Consider the following 16,760-nt stretch of genomic DNA (forward strand, 5'->3'; position numbering starts at 1 on the left):
TTGCTGTTGAACTTTGACATCAGAAGTGAGAGGATGATAGACATTTAACTCATTACGGATATTCCTCACACTGGCATAGTACTCCTCAAGGCTCTGATTTCCCTGTTGCAGATTGAAGTATTCCTGATACAGTTGATATACCCTAGTGGTATTATCCTGACCTGAATACAATTTCTTAGCATGATCCCACACCTCTTTGGCTGTGTCAAGAAACATGAAGTTCACACTGATTTTGGGTTCCATACTGTTCCACAACCATGTAATGATCTGTGCATCTTCCTGTTCCCAGTCTTCATACTCCTGAGAATTAGCGGGGGGTTTCTCCTCTCTTATATGCTTCACTTTCTTCTTCGCCTTCAGAAAAACCTCTACAGACTTGGCCCAAGGGACATAATTCTCTCCATTCAGTTTAATGGAGGTCATTTGGACATTCAAGTAGTCAGTAGATATCATGACACTAGGTTTACTATCACTGTTATCTGCCATTGCCGAACTCCCTTATCACTGAATTCTGAGCACTGAATTATGAGCACTACACACTACACACTACATAGACACTTCACCGAAATCTGCACACTGATTTCAACAGTAATAAATGCTGAGAACTGCAACACCACAAACCCTACTCACCGAAATCTGCACACTGGTTTCAGCAGTATTAAATGCTGAGAACTACAACACCCCAAACCCTACTCACCAAAGTCTGCACACTGATTTCAGCAGTATTAAATGCTGAAAACTGCAATCTGAAAACCCATCATGCGAACTGTACTACACCTCTCATGTATTCCATAACAGATAATATGCATAAAAAAAACTTTACCTCATCGCCTGAAGGCCAACCACACGAAGGGCTGAGACACCACTGCACCACACGTACCAGCCCTAACTAGGGCTTAGAAACCACAGCAACCAATCACCAACGACACAATCAGAGGCATAGGAACCTCCTAGGGAAGAGAGCGATCACTCCTTTTCAGCCCTTTTCCCAGTCTCCAACTCACAGCTGAGAACCCAAGAGAAACCCTAATTCGAATGCGCAGAAGACAGAATTCTAGCAAGTCTGATTTGTTGAACCTCGCTCTGATACCATGTTGAAGTTTGACCTGCCCTAGAATTCTGTCTTGTTCGTTGATTGTAAAGTAAACAGCAAGAAGTAGGAGAGGAAAGAGGAAGAAAGAAAAGAGAGGAAAGAGAGAAAGGCTGGTTCGAATTAGAGAAAAAAGTCATCCCTAGATTCGGCCAGACCTATTATTATATTATTAACTTATTGGAAAAGACTTAAGTGCCCTTCTTTAAGTAAGAGGCACTCGAACTAACATAACAGTACACATCAACATTCTCAACAAGTACAAAGACCGAAATACCCCTTCACTAACACCACTAACAGTTAGAAAGGAAACAAGAGGAGCTAGAAAGGATTTGGGAGCAGATTTGTGCCCTGCTAGAAGAATATAAACAGAAGGAGGAAATGTTGGAGGTGGCTCCAAAAAACCCAGAATCAGAGGCAAGAACCAATAGATTGAGGCAGGAATTAGGAAAGGCAGTGGGAAACAAGGGTAGGAAAAAGAAAAAATAGTCTGAAGTAGAGAAACTAATTATGGACATCAAAGAGGATGTCGAGTTCAGTGGTAGAGGGGAAAGAAAGAGGGGTTCTAAATGAAGGAACACTTTACTGGAGGAATAAATTGTTGAAAGGTAATGAAGATAATAAGCTGAAATGTAAGGGGTTTGGGTAGTGCCAGAAAAAGGAGATCGATTAAGGAGTTACTTAGAAGAGAAAGACATGATATTGTGATGTTGCAAGAGACAATTAGCTGAATTGGATAGAAGGTGGGTCAGGGAGATCTGGAAAATAAGAGGGGTAAGATGGTGCTCAGCTCCGTCATGGGGGGCATCGGGGGGAATAGTAACTTTGTGGAGGGAGGACTTCGGAGAACCAGTAGAGGAGCTAATAGGAAACTTCACTGTATCCCTAAAATTCAGAATGGTGGAAGATGGATTTACTTGGGTGCTAACAAACGTGTATGGTCCAAATAATCACAGAGAGAAGAATGAGCTTTGGGAGGAGCTTCATGGGATTCAAGGTTTGTGGGAAGGTCCTTGGTGCTTGGGGGGTGATTTTAATACAATAAGATTCACAAATGAGGAAGTTCAATGACTTCATAAATTCCTGTGAATTACGAGAGCTTCCTCTACTACAGGCTACCTACACTTGGTCCAACTTCCAAGAAAACCCAATCTGCTCAAAACTTGACAGGTTCCTATTTAATGAGGGTTGAGAGAGCCATTGGAGAGGTTTGGTGGCTAAGGCTCTACCTAGGATAACCTCTGATCATTACCCTATAGAAGTAGGACAAGAACCTCTTGGCAATGGACCTAGACCATTCAGGTTTGAAAATATGTGGCTGACACACCCAGACTTCTTGCCTAAGGTTAAGAAATGGTGGAGTGAAGAAATGAGAGAAGTGAGATGGGAAGGGGTTAGATTCCACAAAAAACTAAAAAGGTTGAGAGGCAAATTAAAAGAATGGAATAAGGTTCATTTTGGAAGAGTGGAGGAGGTAAAAGCTAGATTATTGGTTCAGATTGAGGAGTTAGATGCAAAAGAATCCCAAGGGATGATGGATGAGCAAGACAGAGAAATGAGGAGGAAACTGAAAAAGGAGCTAGAGGAGACTGTTGAGGGAGGAGATTTCTTGGAGACAAAAATCCAGACATAAGTGGATCAAGGAAGGGGATGGGAATACCAAATTTTTTCATGATTTGGCTAATGGGAGAGGAAGGAAAATTTTGATATTAAAGCTTGCGGTTGAGGGTGTGGAGATAACCTCTCAAGAGGAGATTGCCAGTAGGATTGTGGATCACTTCAAATCCATCTATCAAAGACCATTAGAGAATCGGTTAATAGTTGGGGAGGAGAATTGGCCAACTTTGAACCAAACAGATAAGGGATGGCTGGAAAGAATGATTGAGGAAGAGGAAATTAAACAAGCTGTTTTTTCTATGGATAGGGCTAAAGCACCGGGCCCTGACGGATTTACAATGGCATTTTATCAGGACTATTGGGACATAGTCAAAAAAGACTTAATTGGAGTATTTAGAGAATTTGAGGATAAAAATTTTGTGAGTCCTGGAATCAATGCCACCTTTATAGCCTTAAGTCCCAAAAAGAATGATGCCAGACACCCCAAAGATTTTCGGCCAATTAGCTTGGTGACAAGCATTTACAAGATTCTGGCAAAAGTGCTCTCTAGGAGGATCAAAGTTGTCCTCCCCTCTCTCGTTATCCAAGCACAAGGAGCCTTTATTCAGGATAGACAAATTACAAATCAGATCCTTATTGCAAACGAGAGTGTGGAAGAGATAAGGAGATCGGGCAGGAAAGGATTTGTTTGCAAACTGGACTTGGAGAAAGCCTATGACTTAGTGGATTGGAATTTTCTGCTGGAGATGTTGAGAAGACGTGGTTTTGGGGATAAATGGTGTAAGTGGATAAGAGGATGCTTACACTCTTGTCGTTATTCAGTGCTGGTGAATTGGATGGTTAAGGACTTTTATCCAGCCAATAAAGGCTTAAGACAAGGGGATCCACTCTCCCCTTTCCTCTTTACACTTGTTGCTGATGTTTTTAGTAGGATGATTTCCAAAGCAGATGAGGAGGGACAAATAAAGGGATGGAGAATAGGGAGCAGAGGCATTCCAATAACTCACCTTCAGTTTGTTGATGATATTGTTATTTTCTGTGAAGGGAATGAGTTAAGCAAAGTGGAGAACCTTAAGATCTTAATAAGTACCTTTGAGAGGGTCTCCAACTTGAAGGTAAATCTTGATAAAAGTTGTGTGGCTGGAGTAAACTTGGAGAATAGGGAGATTGAATCCATTGCAGAATGCTTAGGTTGCAATATTTCTTCTTGGCCTTTGACATACTTAGGACTACCCATAGGAGCCAACCCTAAAGAAAGTAGTTCCTGGGCCCCTATTGTGGAGAAATTTGATAAGTGCTTGGCGGCTTGGAAAAAGAATTACATTTCAATAGGGGGTAGGCTGACTTTAATTAAGGCTACACTTGCCAACCTTCCAACCTACTTCCTTTCTGTGTTCAAGATCCCTCTAAGGGAGGCTAAGAAACTGGAGAAGAGAATGAGGGATTTTCTATGGGAACCAAGAGAGGTGAAAAAGGATCACATGATCAGATGGGAGATAGTAAACAAACCAAAGGAAGAATGGGGGTTTAGGGATAAGGAACATAGTGTTGAAGAATGTAACCCTTCTAGGGAAGTGGCTATGGAGATGGCCCCGAGAGAGAGAGAGAGATTATGGCATGAGGTGGTGGCAAGCATTCATCGTTGTGCAAGAAATGGTTGGGATTCCGGGATATCTCGTCGAGCTACCCTTACTACACCTTGGAAGGCTATACATGGTATTCTCCCTCGCTTCCTCAGTTTCATCAGGTATGATGCTTGTTCTGGTAATGCTATTCTTTTCTGGGAGGATATTTGGGTGGGTACTCAACCCCTCAAAGATTGTTTCCCTTCGCTCTATTCCTTTTCCCTTTACAAACATGAGCCAATTGCAACTTTTCTCTCGAGCCCGTTAAACCCTTTATCTTTAAACTGGGACTTTGGATTTCGTAGAGGGTTAAGGGATGGTGAGTCGAATTGTGTTATTGAGCTAATTCATTTACTAGAATCCGTTTGCTTGGACCCCACTTCTTCTGATCAACGGATTTGGACTCCTCTTCCAAAAGGTATTTTTACTTGCTCTTCTTTTCTAAAATCCCTTAGTTCTAACCCCTCTTCCCAAGGATTCCCTGTCAAAGAAGTCTGGGCGTGACCTATTCCCCCAAAAATTGTTGTATTCTGCTGGGAAGTCTTCTATGGGAAGATCAATACTTTGGAAAACTTACAGAAAAAGAGACCCTTGCTTTGTCTTTCCCCAAATTGGTGTTCCTTGTGTAAGGCCGAGAATGAGGACTGTGTCCATTTGCTGATCTCCTGTTCCTTTGCTACAGCTATATGGAGGTGGAGCCTTTGTCTATTTGGAGGTAGGTGGTCTCTGCCTTCTGGTTTAAGCTTGTTATTCAACCCATCTGTCTTTGTTTGGCACACTAGAAGAGGTAAGGTCATGTGGAGATGTGTCAGGGCAGCCACTCTGTGGACTCTTTGGGAGGAAAGGAATGCAAGAATTTTTTTAGAGAAGGAAAGAGTGTTAGATGAAATGAAGGATTGTATCCTAACAAGAGCAATCCTTTGGCTGAAAACTGTGGATATCTTTGATGACTTCTCCTGATGATTTGTGGAGAAATTGGCTAGTAATAGCCAACACTTCAACAAAGAAGGAGAGAATTCTGTCAGAATGGGTTCCGCCTTTGGAAGGTGTCATTAAGCTGAACTTTGATGGAAGCAGCCAATGCAATCCCGGGCCTTCAGGTATAGGGGGTATCCTGAGAAATAAGGACAGCAGCATAATTTCCCTATTCTCAGGACCGGTGGGAGTGGGGGATCCCACAAGGGCGGAAATACTTGCTGCAGTACAAGGAATTCAGATCGCCAACCAGCTTGGGGTGGAGCATCTCCTAGTTGAAGGGGACTCTCAGGTGGTAACCAGGTGGCTCCTAAACTTGGATACCACCATTTGGGGCTACAAAGATCTCATAAAAAAAGTAAAGTGGTTAACCAGCAATATGAGAGTTGAGGTAAAATGGGTTAGTAGGTCTGCTAATTCTTTGGATGATGCTCTAGCCAAACAGGGGGTTTCTAGGGAAGATCTTTTTTGTGCTTCTATGTAAGTTGTTATTAATTTGGAAATCTGTACTTAACCAGCCCGGAGAGGTTGCAACTCGTACCTTTCCAGGAGGACTTTGTACTATTTTTATTGCTGATTTATAAAATCATTTCAAGTATCAAAAAAAAAAAAAGTACTCAACCATTGGATAAACTTGGGGAGTTTATCCTAACAAGGCTGACACCGATGTGCTGCCAAATTGGTGGAGCAACTTGTCTCAGCTGTTACGTTTAAACCCTAAGTATAGACAATGGGTATTTGTAAATAACACTTAACATGGACCAATTTCCACTTGTGCCCTGGACCTTGGAGATAGATGAGCAAAACTAGAAAGTTGCACTTAACCCCGGACTTGATAATGATACTACAGGTCTTAGACTGAGCTACCTTTGATATGCCAACCAATGAAATCCTCGTAAGGTCAAATACCTGGGTATGTTAGAGCAGTTTAGGATATTACCTAAGTGGGCTATCATGATAGGATTAGCCCCTTTGTCAAACAAAGTGAATATCAAGGTTTACATTCTCGTTTATGGAAACCTAAAACTATCGGTAGTAGATTTCAACTATATTTGAAATCTCTTTGCAAAATGTACTTATACTTATATTATGTCATTTTCTACAAATGGTTTGCAAAAGGTTTTAATCCTACGCTATATCTAAGCAAAGGGTGTGACACTGCATTTTACAGTCAAGGAAGAGGTCCTTCCCTGTGAGCAATGTTTTGATAATTTAGGGCTGAGATGTTAGGGGCAAGAGGCCATTACAGTGTTGAAACCTAATGGGCTTTATCTCATATCAATCCATTATCCTTGGGCTTCATAAGGTAGTTGAAACCAAGGAATACTTAAGACTTAAGTGATGAGCCCAAACTGAGCCCAATTCAATTGGCTCAGGGGCCCACTACCCTTGTGTAGTGAATTTGGGCTATGCCTCTCCAAGCATGGGCTGAACCCAATGTGGGCTGATATGAGACCTTTGTGGGTCCCATGCCATACATTAGTCAAGCCCAATAAGGCTTGCAACAGTTATGTACATGAACTACTTAAAGAAATGGACCTTAGCCCATTCCTAGTAAGACTAGTTAGATTAGTCGCATGACAACTTGTCGAATACGTGGTTTTGTCATTACCTCTTAAGTTCTGAACTGTAAGGGGTTTGCTTGTTCTATCTTGTGTAGTTTTTGTAGGGTTGATAATTAATTGATTATGCACCTCTTTTCTTTGCCCTTTTGCTAGAGTAATCCGGTTCTAATGGGAAGCCTTATAGGGGTGGGGCAAAATTCTGTGCTGGAGATGATCTCCTCTGCTTTTGTCTCCCTTAATAATAAACAAGATTGGGTAGGGTTTCTATTGTGATTGTCTATAATTGCTTATCATATTTGGTGGTTCAGAAATGATATCATTTTTAGAGGAAAATCTTGGACAGCTCAGCAAGCTTTCTCTTACATTCGAAAAGTGATGAATGATGTCTTCAGTATTTTGAATAACCAGGAAGATAATGATGATTTTACTAGTAAGCAAGTATATATCACCCCATCTTGGCGATCTTTAAGTAATGGGGCACATTATTTATTTTTATGTGATGGGAGTGTTTGTCCTAATGGTCATGGGGCCTTTGCTTTTGTTTGTCTGACTAACACAGGCTGTCAGGCTCTTTTCTGGCTGCTGTAGGGAGGAAATCTCAGGTAGCTGGTTCGGTGTTACAGATGGAATTGAGTGTGATCCAGGCTGCTTTATCTTTTGCTGTTGAACGTTGTCCCAAGAATATTTGTCTTTTCTGATAATTTAAATGCTGTAAATATTCTAAATTCTGGGGACGTTCGTGTTACCCTGGAGTTATGGCAGCTGGTGGACCATATCAAGTTTTTGTCTGTTAATCTTTCTGTGACTTAAAGGTTTATTCCAAGGGACAGGAATGGTTTGGCCCATGAAATTGCTAAAAGGGCTCAAACCCTTAATAGGGAGGTTGCTTGTTTTGACTTACCTCCTTTCCTAAGCACGATGTACTCAAGCTTTTTGTCGGAATGGTAATTTTACTTTCCATAAAAAAAAAAAAAAAATTAATGGTGAACAGTGTAGAAGGCACAAACCTAGATTTGGAATCAATAATTCCAGAAAACACCTTGATCGAAGGGTCTTCAGAGCAACATAAGCTGTGTTTGGTTTTTTAGGAAATAAAGGAGAAATGACAAGTAGGGAAAGTTCAAAAGGAACTTGGGTTTGCCTCAACTTTCCAATTCTCTCTTGTTTTCTATAAAAACAAACATAGCTTTAACAGACATGAGAAAGTATTAAATGTCGGTTTTTCCGAGTCTGGGTCTTCAACTTTAAATAATCTACTTCGATAATTACAAGAGGGAAATTAATGATAAAAGAAAAATAAGAAATAGTAGTATCAATGATAATATTCAAAAGCAATTTACTTTACTTACTCTTGATGAAAGCCCACAAGTTCAGTGAAATCATGAGAATCATGCACACGTTCTTGTAAAAGGTTCCATTGAGATTCTATCACATCCACCTGAAAAAGAAAAGAAAATATTGAACCTATCTATGAGCAAATAAAAGCCACAAGTTGTTCAACAAATAGAGGGGCTATTAGCATCTCAAAAGTTGATTGGAGTTCAAAACCCACCCTGTTGTCTAACAGCAAGAAATCTAAAACTGAACCAACTAAAGACATCTATTCAATCCTTAGTCCTTACCAATTGATGCTTTATGATGCACACAATTGAAAAAGTAGCAAGTAAAGCATTTTAAAATTTAAAGTGGATATGGCTTTAAATAGAACAGATTGGCAAAACAGGACTCATGAGCCGACCCCATATAGTTGGTATAAGGCATGGGTGATGATAGCAGTGTCCCCACACGAGTTGTTTAGGTCTCTGTCATCAATATATTTTCCGATTATATTAAAGTGTCTATGCTCAATGTAGCAAGGATATTTTAGTCATTGTACTGTGCTTATATTGAATAAAAGAGAAAGGAATAGGCTGTGTGCAAAGACTATATTCCAGCTTCCCCCAAAGTAAATAGTAGAAATCACTGATTGCAGATTTAGTCAAATTTCTTGTGAAGGGAAAGAGGAGGAAGATAAAGATTTCAGCAGTAGAGAAGAAAAGAGAAGGAGAAAAGAGTAGGAAGTCAACCAGGATTCTTAGATTAACCCTAGCCGCCAACCCCTCATTATATTTATACTTAACTTAAAGGATGAGATATTACAAAGATGCCCTTAGTAGGGTGGCTACTAATGTAGCTGAACAGTCACAACTTAAAAACATAAACTAATGGGCCTAAAGCCCAACAACTTCCTAACTAAATAACTTAAAATAAGAATAAAAACAACTAGGCCCAACTCAACATAAATGTAGGAAAATTTCCCCAAAATCTAATTATCAATGAAAGTTACTGTCGAAGATAATCACTGGGGAAATGAATATGGGGATTTGGAAAAGAAAGAGACAGTTGGTGGAGGAAATTATTAGCAGCCAAGTATGAAACTGACAGAGGTGACTGGATAACCATTTCAAACTTCTCTTCTCTGGGATGTTCTTTATGGAAGAAAGTTACAGAAATTTTTCCTCTTCTAAACAGTGGTCTATCTCCTAAACTGTGTTCTGGTCATCGGCTGAAATTCTGGAAAGATAAATGGTGCAACAGCAGGTCTTTAGAAGAGCTGTTCCCCCAGTTATACCAACTTGCAGAGAATCAGGATGCAATGGTAGCTGATTGCTGTAAATTGAGAGAAAATATCATTTCCTGGAGTCCTTTCAGAAGAGCTTTTCAAGATTGGGAAGTGGATCAAGTGGTGGAACTGTTTGAAATGCTTTCCAGTCAGGCTTTAAACTTGTTGGAAGAAGACAGTTGGACCTGAAAGTGGACTGCAGATGGAATTTTTTCAGTGAACTCCTTTGCCAGAATGTTATCAGGTGGGGATAGAGTGAATTTTCCTGCTGATAAAATATGGAGCCAAATTCCCCCATCTAAAGTAAATGCATTGCTTTAAGCTGTAGCTTTGGATAGAAACCTAACTAAACAGAATCTGGTCAGAAGAGAAACTCAGATTCAAAACCTGTTGTGTGAGCTATGTGGTCAAGCTGAGGAGGACAACAACCATCTATGTATTCATTGTCCTGTTTCAGCAGCATTATGGGGGCATTTCCTCTTTTCTGTGGGCCTCTCCTGAGTCATGCCAAGTAATCTGTTGGACCTGTTATGGAGCTGGGAACTCTAAGGCCTCTCCAAACTGGCAAAAAAATATGTGGTTGGCTATTCCTGCAGCAGTGATCGGTACTATCTGGGTGGAAAGAAATAGGAAGAATTTTTCAAAACAAATCAAAGGATGTAGACTGTATTATATCTTGTACTGTAGGAAAATTAGTTTCTTGGACGGCAACTATGAAAGGTCTCCGGTCTAGGGTGCTTGGAGCACAGCTAAGGTCTAGAAGTTTGTTTGAGTTGTACTCTGTCAAATTGCTCCTTTTCTGGGGCCCCTCTGTATTCTCTACTACTATTTAATAAAATTACCTTACCTTCTTTCAAAAAAAGATAATTATGGAAAAACTATTTGATGTGTATTTCTTTTATAAAATGCTTATAGCTCATGAGCACAGGCTGATCAACACTGCATTAATAAGTCTTGTTTGGAAATAGTTGCACAGTGTGTTACTTATACTAGAAAAAAATAGCAAAAGAACATGGCAAAATCTACATGACCAGATTGCATTATTTAAGAACTTATTATTTGTGTCCTGACAAATATATACTTGTTAGAAAATGTTGTGTTTAAACCAATTTCTAGGCCAGGCCATAACTGACATGATAAAATAGTTGGCCTTCAAAGTAAATATCTTCAAAAGTTAATTGAGCTTACAAACATATTGTTATTTTATTTTGTTTTATTAATTTATTACAGAGATTTCATTGAAATGCTACCTACATTTTGACCATGATTCTGCATTATCTTATCCTATGGAGATAACCTTCTAAAAACTTTAATGAAGTTTCACCAAAACTTAGTAGGTTTTGCATTCAAGACTTGGTGCTACAAACAAAACTGAAACAATATCCATATCAATTCAGTTTTGACAGTAAACTGGAACAATTGTCACACATAATAGTTAATTAATAAATTTCAAAGTGTCATATTAAAACTCATGACCTGGATATAAAACTGGAGGTTTCTAATCAAGAAGGCCATATGCTCTCTAACATGCCACATTGGTCTAAACCGTTGCCGACGCTGCTGAGTTATGGAGCAATTCATTCGATCATTTTGACGTTTTACAAAATCTGTGTGATCTTGATGCATCACAGAAGCCCACGACTTTTCCAGTTCCATTTGTGTACGTTTCAATCTAAGCAAATATTGGAAAACCCTTTGATACCTGAAGACTCATGTTAAACACATTAAGATGAGGCTAAGAAAATCTACAGTAACTCTAACAAGGCATAGACAAGACATTTGAAAACAGCAATAAACATGAGGCCTTACTTAGAAAGCACCTCTTGTGTGAAGAACAATTGTAACGGCCAATCAACAGAATATTCAAGGGCAATACCATCCCAACCATCAAGAGTCAACTCAGAGGAAGAATTTCCTTTTGAAATAACACCAGAGCTTCCATCAGGATTAGATTTCATCTTTGATAAATCCACTTGGGAGGGTGTAACTGTGATTCCAAATGATGGTATCCTGGTAGTGGTGGAGATGCATAATTTAAATTCTGCAATTTTTTCTCAAAAAACCAGATAACATAACAGAGAATGATGGCAAAAGATGGAATTAGACTTCTAATTCAAACCAGAGACTGCAGTCAAGAAGGATCAAACCTTAAGGACACTCTTGAAAAATATTTGTCCTCATCGCCTATGGTCTTTATGGCTGCCTGCATTGAACACGGTGTCAATGATTTTATTTTATATGAATAGCACCTTTAAAGTCCATCCAAGATCAGGTCTAAACTAGCAATGCATTGTGTCTAACAACTTTATGCTGGAGACAAGACAAAACATACGGGCAAAAAAATGCAGGTGCAAACTGATGGGGATGAAGAGATGGTTGAGATGATAAGCATAGTTAATTAAGTAGGTTAACTATTAGTCAATTACTAGGAATATTTATGTAAGAACAACTTCATACAGGAGCCAGCCCTCCCTCCCTCTCTCTCTCTCTCATCTAAGCCTCATCCCAACTATATGGGATTGGCTTCATGAATCCTGTTTCACCATTCCATTCTGTTTAATGTCATGTCGCAAGTGCCCTGTAGCGCCCAAGGTACAAGGCTTGACATGTTTCCTTTTCAAGGCATGATTTTTTTAAAATAAATAATAAAAAACAGTAATGCATAAAAATGCAAACCCAAATTTTAAAAGAAATTAAATATTTTAAAAGTCCCGTTGGCTCAAATTGAAATACATAATCATAACAAATAAAATATATTCAAATTGACAAAGTGGGAGTGAAATGAAGAATATGTTAATCATACCAAAGTTCTTCAGGCACTCAACAATTCAAGTATGTGAAACTTTCAAGGTGTCCTAGTCGCATTACATGATTACTTCATAATCCTACGAGGTTGACCCTCTGCCTCTGAAAAGGCCCCTTGAGGCAAGCCTAAACAAGTCCTTGTGTGGGTTAAAGGCAGTGCCCCTGACCGTTAGTGATTTCAATCACAGTTCTTTACACAGAACTAAGCATTCCCACAAAAAAAAAGCACAAACCAAAAGCACGTCTTCCAAAGGGGTGGTGTTAGATCCTTCCAATTCTTTTTTCAGATTTGAGTGGGATCTGGGTTTTTAGAGGGGGTCTAAGAGATTCTAAATTAAACTGTCTCAATCCTAATTAAAGTCCTGGATGGAGTGGTGTTAGATCCATTATAAGGGGATAAAAGGATTTGGACCTTGTCTCCCTCAGGTTCTTTCTCTTCTGCCTATTTCTTTAGAGCTCTTTCGCAGTCTTCTGATGGCCTGGAGTAACCTTTTCCAGTAAAGGAAGTTTGGGGTAACCCAATTCCTCCTAGAATAGGAGCTTTCTGTTGGGAAGCTAATTGTTGGGGGAGATTCTAAACTAGTTGTAGGCTGACTGCTAAAGAAGGAGAATGAGATATAGAAATTTGCTAATGAAAAAAGGATGTACAAGTGGCTGAGAAGGGACATGGAAATAAGTCTACCATGGGTAAAGAGGACTGCTAATTCCTTTGCAGATACACTTGCAAAACAAGGGGTGGGAAGGGAAAGCCTATTTTGTGCTTTGTTGTAATCGATATCTGTCTTGGAGAGAATTAAGATTGGTTACCTCTCCCCATGTACTTTATTGTATCTGATTTATAATTTTTAATAAATTTATTGTTATTAATCAAACAAGGCATGTCTTCTAAAGGGACTTTCCCAGGGTTCAGTCAAGGTGTATGCCTTTGCACCTCACTTCTGCGCAAGTATTCTGCTATTGTTTCTTCGATTCTTTATTATGGACAACTCAAAAATTAAAAAGAATATTGAGAAGTGTGTTAGGAAATCTAGAGCAATATATTCCTTGTTCAATGGATTAGGAAGTTTGGGGTTTTTTGTTATTCATGGAATGCACCTATCTTTTGATGTTCTTTTAAGTAAATAAGATCCAAGGTTTGATTCCTTTCACTGTTTTTTTTTTTTTTTGATAAATGATTGAAATTTTATTCAATAAGTTCAAAAAGATATTACAATACAGCCTGCCCAAAGGAGAGGCACGAGCTAGCACCTTTCCACAACAACAACAATGTACTACCTCAGACTAGTAACAAAAAATTTACAAAGCTGCCCAGAATAAATGTTCCCTTGATACCCCTTGTTTAGCTAACCCATCCGCTATGGTGTTAGCTGTTCTACCCACCCACTGATAATTAACATTCATGTTCCTTGAGAACCAATTAGCTTTCCTCATAATATCCCTGTAGCACCAAATCACTGAAGCTGAATTTTTTAACTAACCCACAACAACTTTGGAGTCTCCTTCAATAATCAAATTTTGAACTCCTAACTGGTCTGCAATCTGAATACCTTGTACTGCCGCTAGAAGCTCAGCTCTAATAGAGTCCCTATACCCACAGAGACTGAGAATAAAGCTAATATATAACTATCTTTATCTCTCAGCACCCCACCTATCCCTGATGGACCCGGATTTCCTTGGCTGCTACCATCAAAATTCAGCTTTGTCCGGTCCCCCACATGTCATCAGAAGAATATAATTTAAAGGAATCTAATGATCTCAGCCAATGGACTGCCCTGGTCAAAATGCAATCCTTTACATTCTGAATATTTCTCTCCTTCTCTTGGAAGATCCTCACATTTCTTTCTTCCCAAATTGTCCACAAAGCAGCAGCTCTAATGCACCTCCACATTGTTTTACCAATTTTTGTGGGCCACACAAAGAAGGAAGGATCAAAGATCTGATCTATGGCTGTGGTCAAATTCCATCTACAATCAAACAAAGCAAGATCCAACCCCAAATAGCAACAGAAAAAGAACAGGTTAAAAGAAAGTGAGAGCAATCATCACCATTAGCCCTGCAAAGTACACACCAATTAGAGGAACTGAGTTGGATGAAGTCAGGTCAGTGATGGTGAGAGGGTGAGAGGGTGAGGAACTGAGTTTTCATCTGTTGCCATTGTCTGAGATGGTGAGAGGGTGAGAGGGTGAGGAACTGAGTTTTCATCTGTTGCCATTGTCTGAGATGGTGAGAGGGTGAGAGGGTGAGGAACTGAGAAGGGAGAATTTGTGGAGGTAGGCCGTTGGAAAAAAGCTTTGAAGATTGAATCTAAGGAGCTCCTATTTGAGGAACTGAGATTAAATGGTCAGCTGAGCTTGAAAATCAGGGAAGCAAAGAGAGGGATGGTGCTGTTAGAAGGGTTGGGGGTAATTGAAGGGCTCAAGGAGTTTGTGGAAGGTGCAAGTAACAAAGGCAAGCAAAATAGTTGGAAGCAAAGAGAGGGATGGTGCTGTTAGAAGGGTTGGGGGTAATTGAAGGGCTCAAGGAGTTTGTGGAAGGTGCAAGTAACAAAGGCAAGCAAAATAGTTGGAAAGAGATTTCTCAGGAACTGGAAGAAGGTTTGTTGTAGAGTGTAAGAGAAACCTTAAAGGTTATTTTATCTCCTTGACAGAATTTTTTGGCAAAGGTAGAAAGCAGATGATCTGCTTCCCAGAAGGAAGGAAGAGTCAGGGCTGGAAGGCAGTTCATGGCGCCTTATGTGAACTGATGCAACGCCTGAGTGTTAAAAGAGAAGCAATAGTAAAAAGGAAGATAAGCAGTTCTAGAAGTATGGTGAACAATATTAAGCAAGAGACTCTTTTAGTGATAGCTGGGGCAGGTAAATACAGAATGGGAGTAAACATACAGAGAGGTGATTGGGAAAGTAAACTGATAATTAAAGCTTCATCTCCCATTCTTGACTGGAGGAAAGTTGCAGATCTATTAACAGCAAGTTTAAAGTTGAAGAGCACATTTATTTTAACACCTTTTGAGAAAGACAAGGCTTTGCTGGATCTGCTTGAGAACAGAGTAGAAGTTGAGGCTTTAAATATCCAAGCTAAACTTGGAAACTTCACAGTATCAAGATGGTGTCCGGGATCAAACTCCAAAGATTTCTTTGTTGAAGATGGAGTTATGGTGCGTCTTTTAGGTCTTCCCTTTCACTTGTGGAAGCAAGAAACTGCTGAAGCCATTGCTTTGATGTGTGGAGGATCACTAGGAGGTGTCTTTTGGGGAGACCTTCGTTCAGCTTCCATTTTATTGAATGGAGTAAAACCTGAGGAGATTCCTCGGAAGATAGAGGTGCTAGTTGAAGGGCATTGCTACTCAGTGTGGCTGGCTTCATCCACTGAATCGATGCTCTGGAAAGAGGCTTGTAAGGAGGGAGATGAGAAGGTTGAAGAAGAAGAAGAGCTGCGTGGCAAGAAAGGGTTGGAGGATTCAAACAAGAAAAGCACTTTCACTAAAATGGAAAAACATTTGCTGGAGAAACAAAAGGGTAGCAGGCAGGGGGTGGGAGTTTCGCGTGTGGAAGCAGTGAACAGTCTGGAGGGTGGCAGGTCCTTTGCACAGGTTGTAACCGGCGCCAAGACTTTTTTGAACAAGGAAAAGGGGTTGGTCCAAGGAAGAACTGAACATAGACCTGTTAAAACCAAACCGAGCCCGGGGTTGGACGTGCGTGACCTTCTTAAAAGTCACGTGAGCTCGCGGGTGTTTAAGTTTGGGCCAAAGCAAAAGCCCATGTGCTAGTGGTATTTTTAAAGGCCCAAACAGGTCAGCGGGCCCGACCCAGCTTGTTAAAAAGGCGCATGAGCCTTTAATGAAACACGTGATTGGGGTTTCGACTATGATAGACATCGGTTACGGTCTATCATCGTCCCCAGTCGCGAGGCAAAGGGGGGAATGCGCGCAGCACCGGAAACCAGAAAAAAAGAGGGCATTACAGTGGGTCTCCCAACGAAGTCTGAAGGAGCTTAGCCCCGTGCGAGGCTTCTCAGAGAGGCCGAAGCCAAGTTTCACTAGGGGAAGAACTGAAGAGAAGAAAGAGAAGTTTGAAGGATGGGTGCAGTGAGGTGAAGGCGATGATGAATCGGAGGACCTTTTTGTTGATGGCTCTAGCATGGGCAGTGTAAACGATGAAGGCAGCTGTGCTAGAGGTGACATGGAAGGGTGGAATATTGCAAGATTATTCCAGGGTGAAGACTGCAATCGGCTTATCTCATTCCCAAGACCACAGAGTGCGCAAGGTTTATCAGAAGGGGAAAACTGGGAGAACCGGAAGCAGAGCAGGAATACACCATCTAGGGGTGACCCAGGGGTAGAGTGGAAAGATCACCAGGTTGACCAAAGGACAGAAGTACTTCCCAACCAACTCAGGAAGATAATTGTTTACCAACCTCCAGAACAAGAGAGGGAGGCCGGGAGCAGTCCTTTTCTAGCTTGTCCATCAGTCCCAGGTAACCATG

The 16,760-nt window shown here is 40.4% G+C and overlaps 1 protein-coding gene across 2 annotated transcripts in view; it reads right to left on the bottom strand.

The window, feature by feature from the left end:
- GCP4 (GAMMA-TUBULIN COMPLEX PROTEIN 4) overlaps positions 1–16,760 on the bottom strand; it is a 73,444-nt gene that overhangs the window by 8,457 nt on the left and 48,227 nt on the right. For both annotated transcript variants that reach the window (XR_735447.3, XM_010261231.3), the window contains exons 10-13: positions 11,622–11,677; positions 11,284–11,484; positions 10,951–11,176; positions 8,222–8,310 (exon numbers count right to left, since the gene is read on the bottom strand). Coding sequence is in view for 1 of the 2 variants with exons in the window: in XM_010261231.3 (XP_010259533.1) it covers positions 8,222–8,310; positions 10,951–11,176; positions 11,284–11,484; positions 11,622–11,677 (572 nt within the window). In the remaining variant the exon portion in view is untranslated. The remainder of the gene's footprint in view (positions 1–8,221; positions 8,311–10,950; positions 11,177–11,283; positions 11,485–11,621; positions 11,678–16,760) is intronic.

The sequence above is a fragment of the Nelumbo nucifera genome, chromosome 3, assembly GCF_055504915.1.
Source record: "Nelumbo nucifera cultivar China Antique chromosome 3, China Antique-T2T, whole genome shotgun sequence".
NCBI classification, from domain to species: domain Eukaryota; kingdom Viridiplantae; phylum Streptophyta; class Magnoliopsida; order Proteales; family Nelumbonaceae; genus Nelumbo; species Nelumbo nucifera.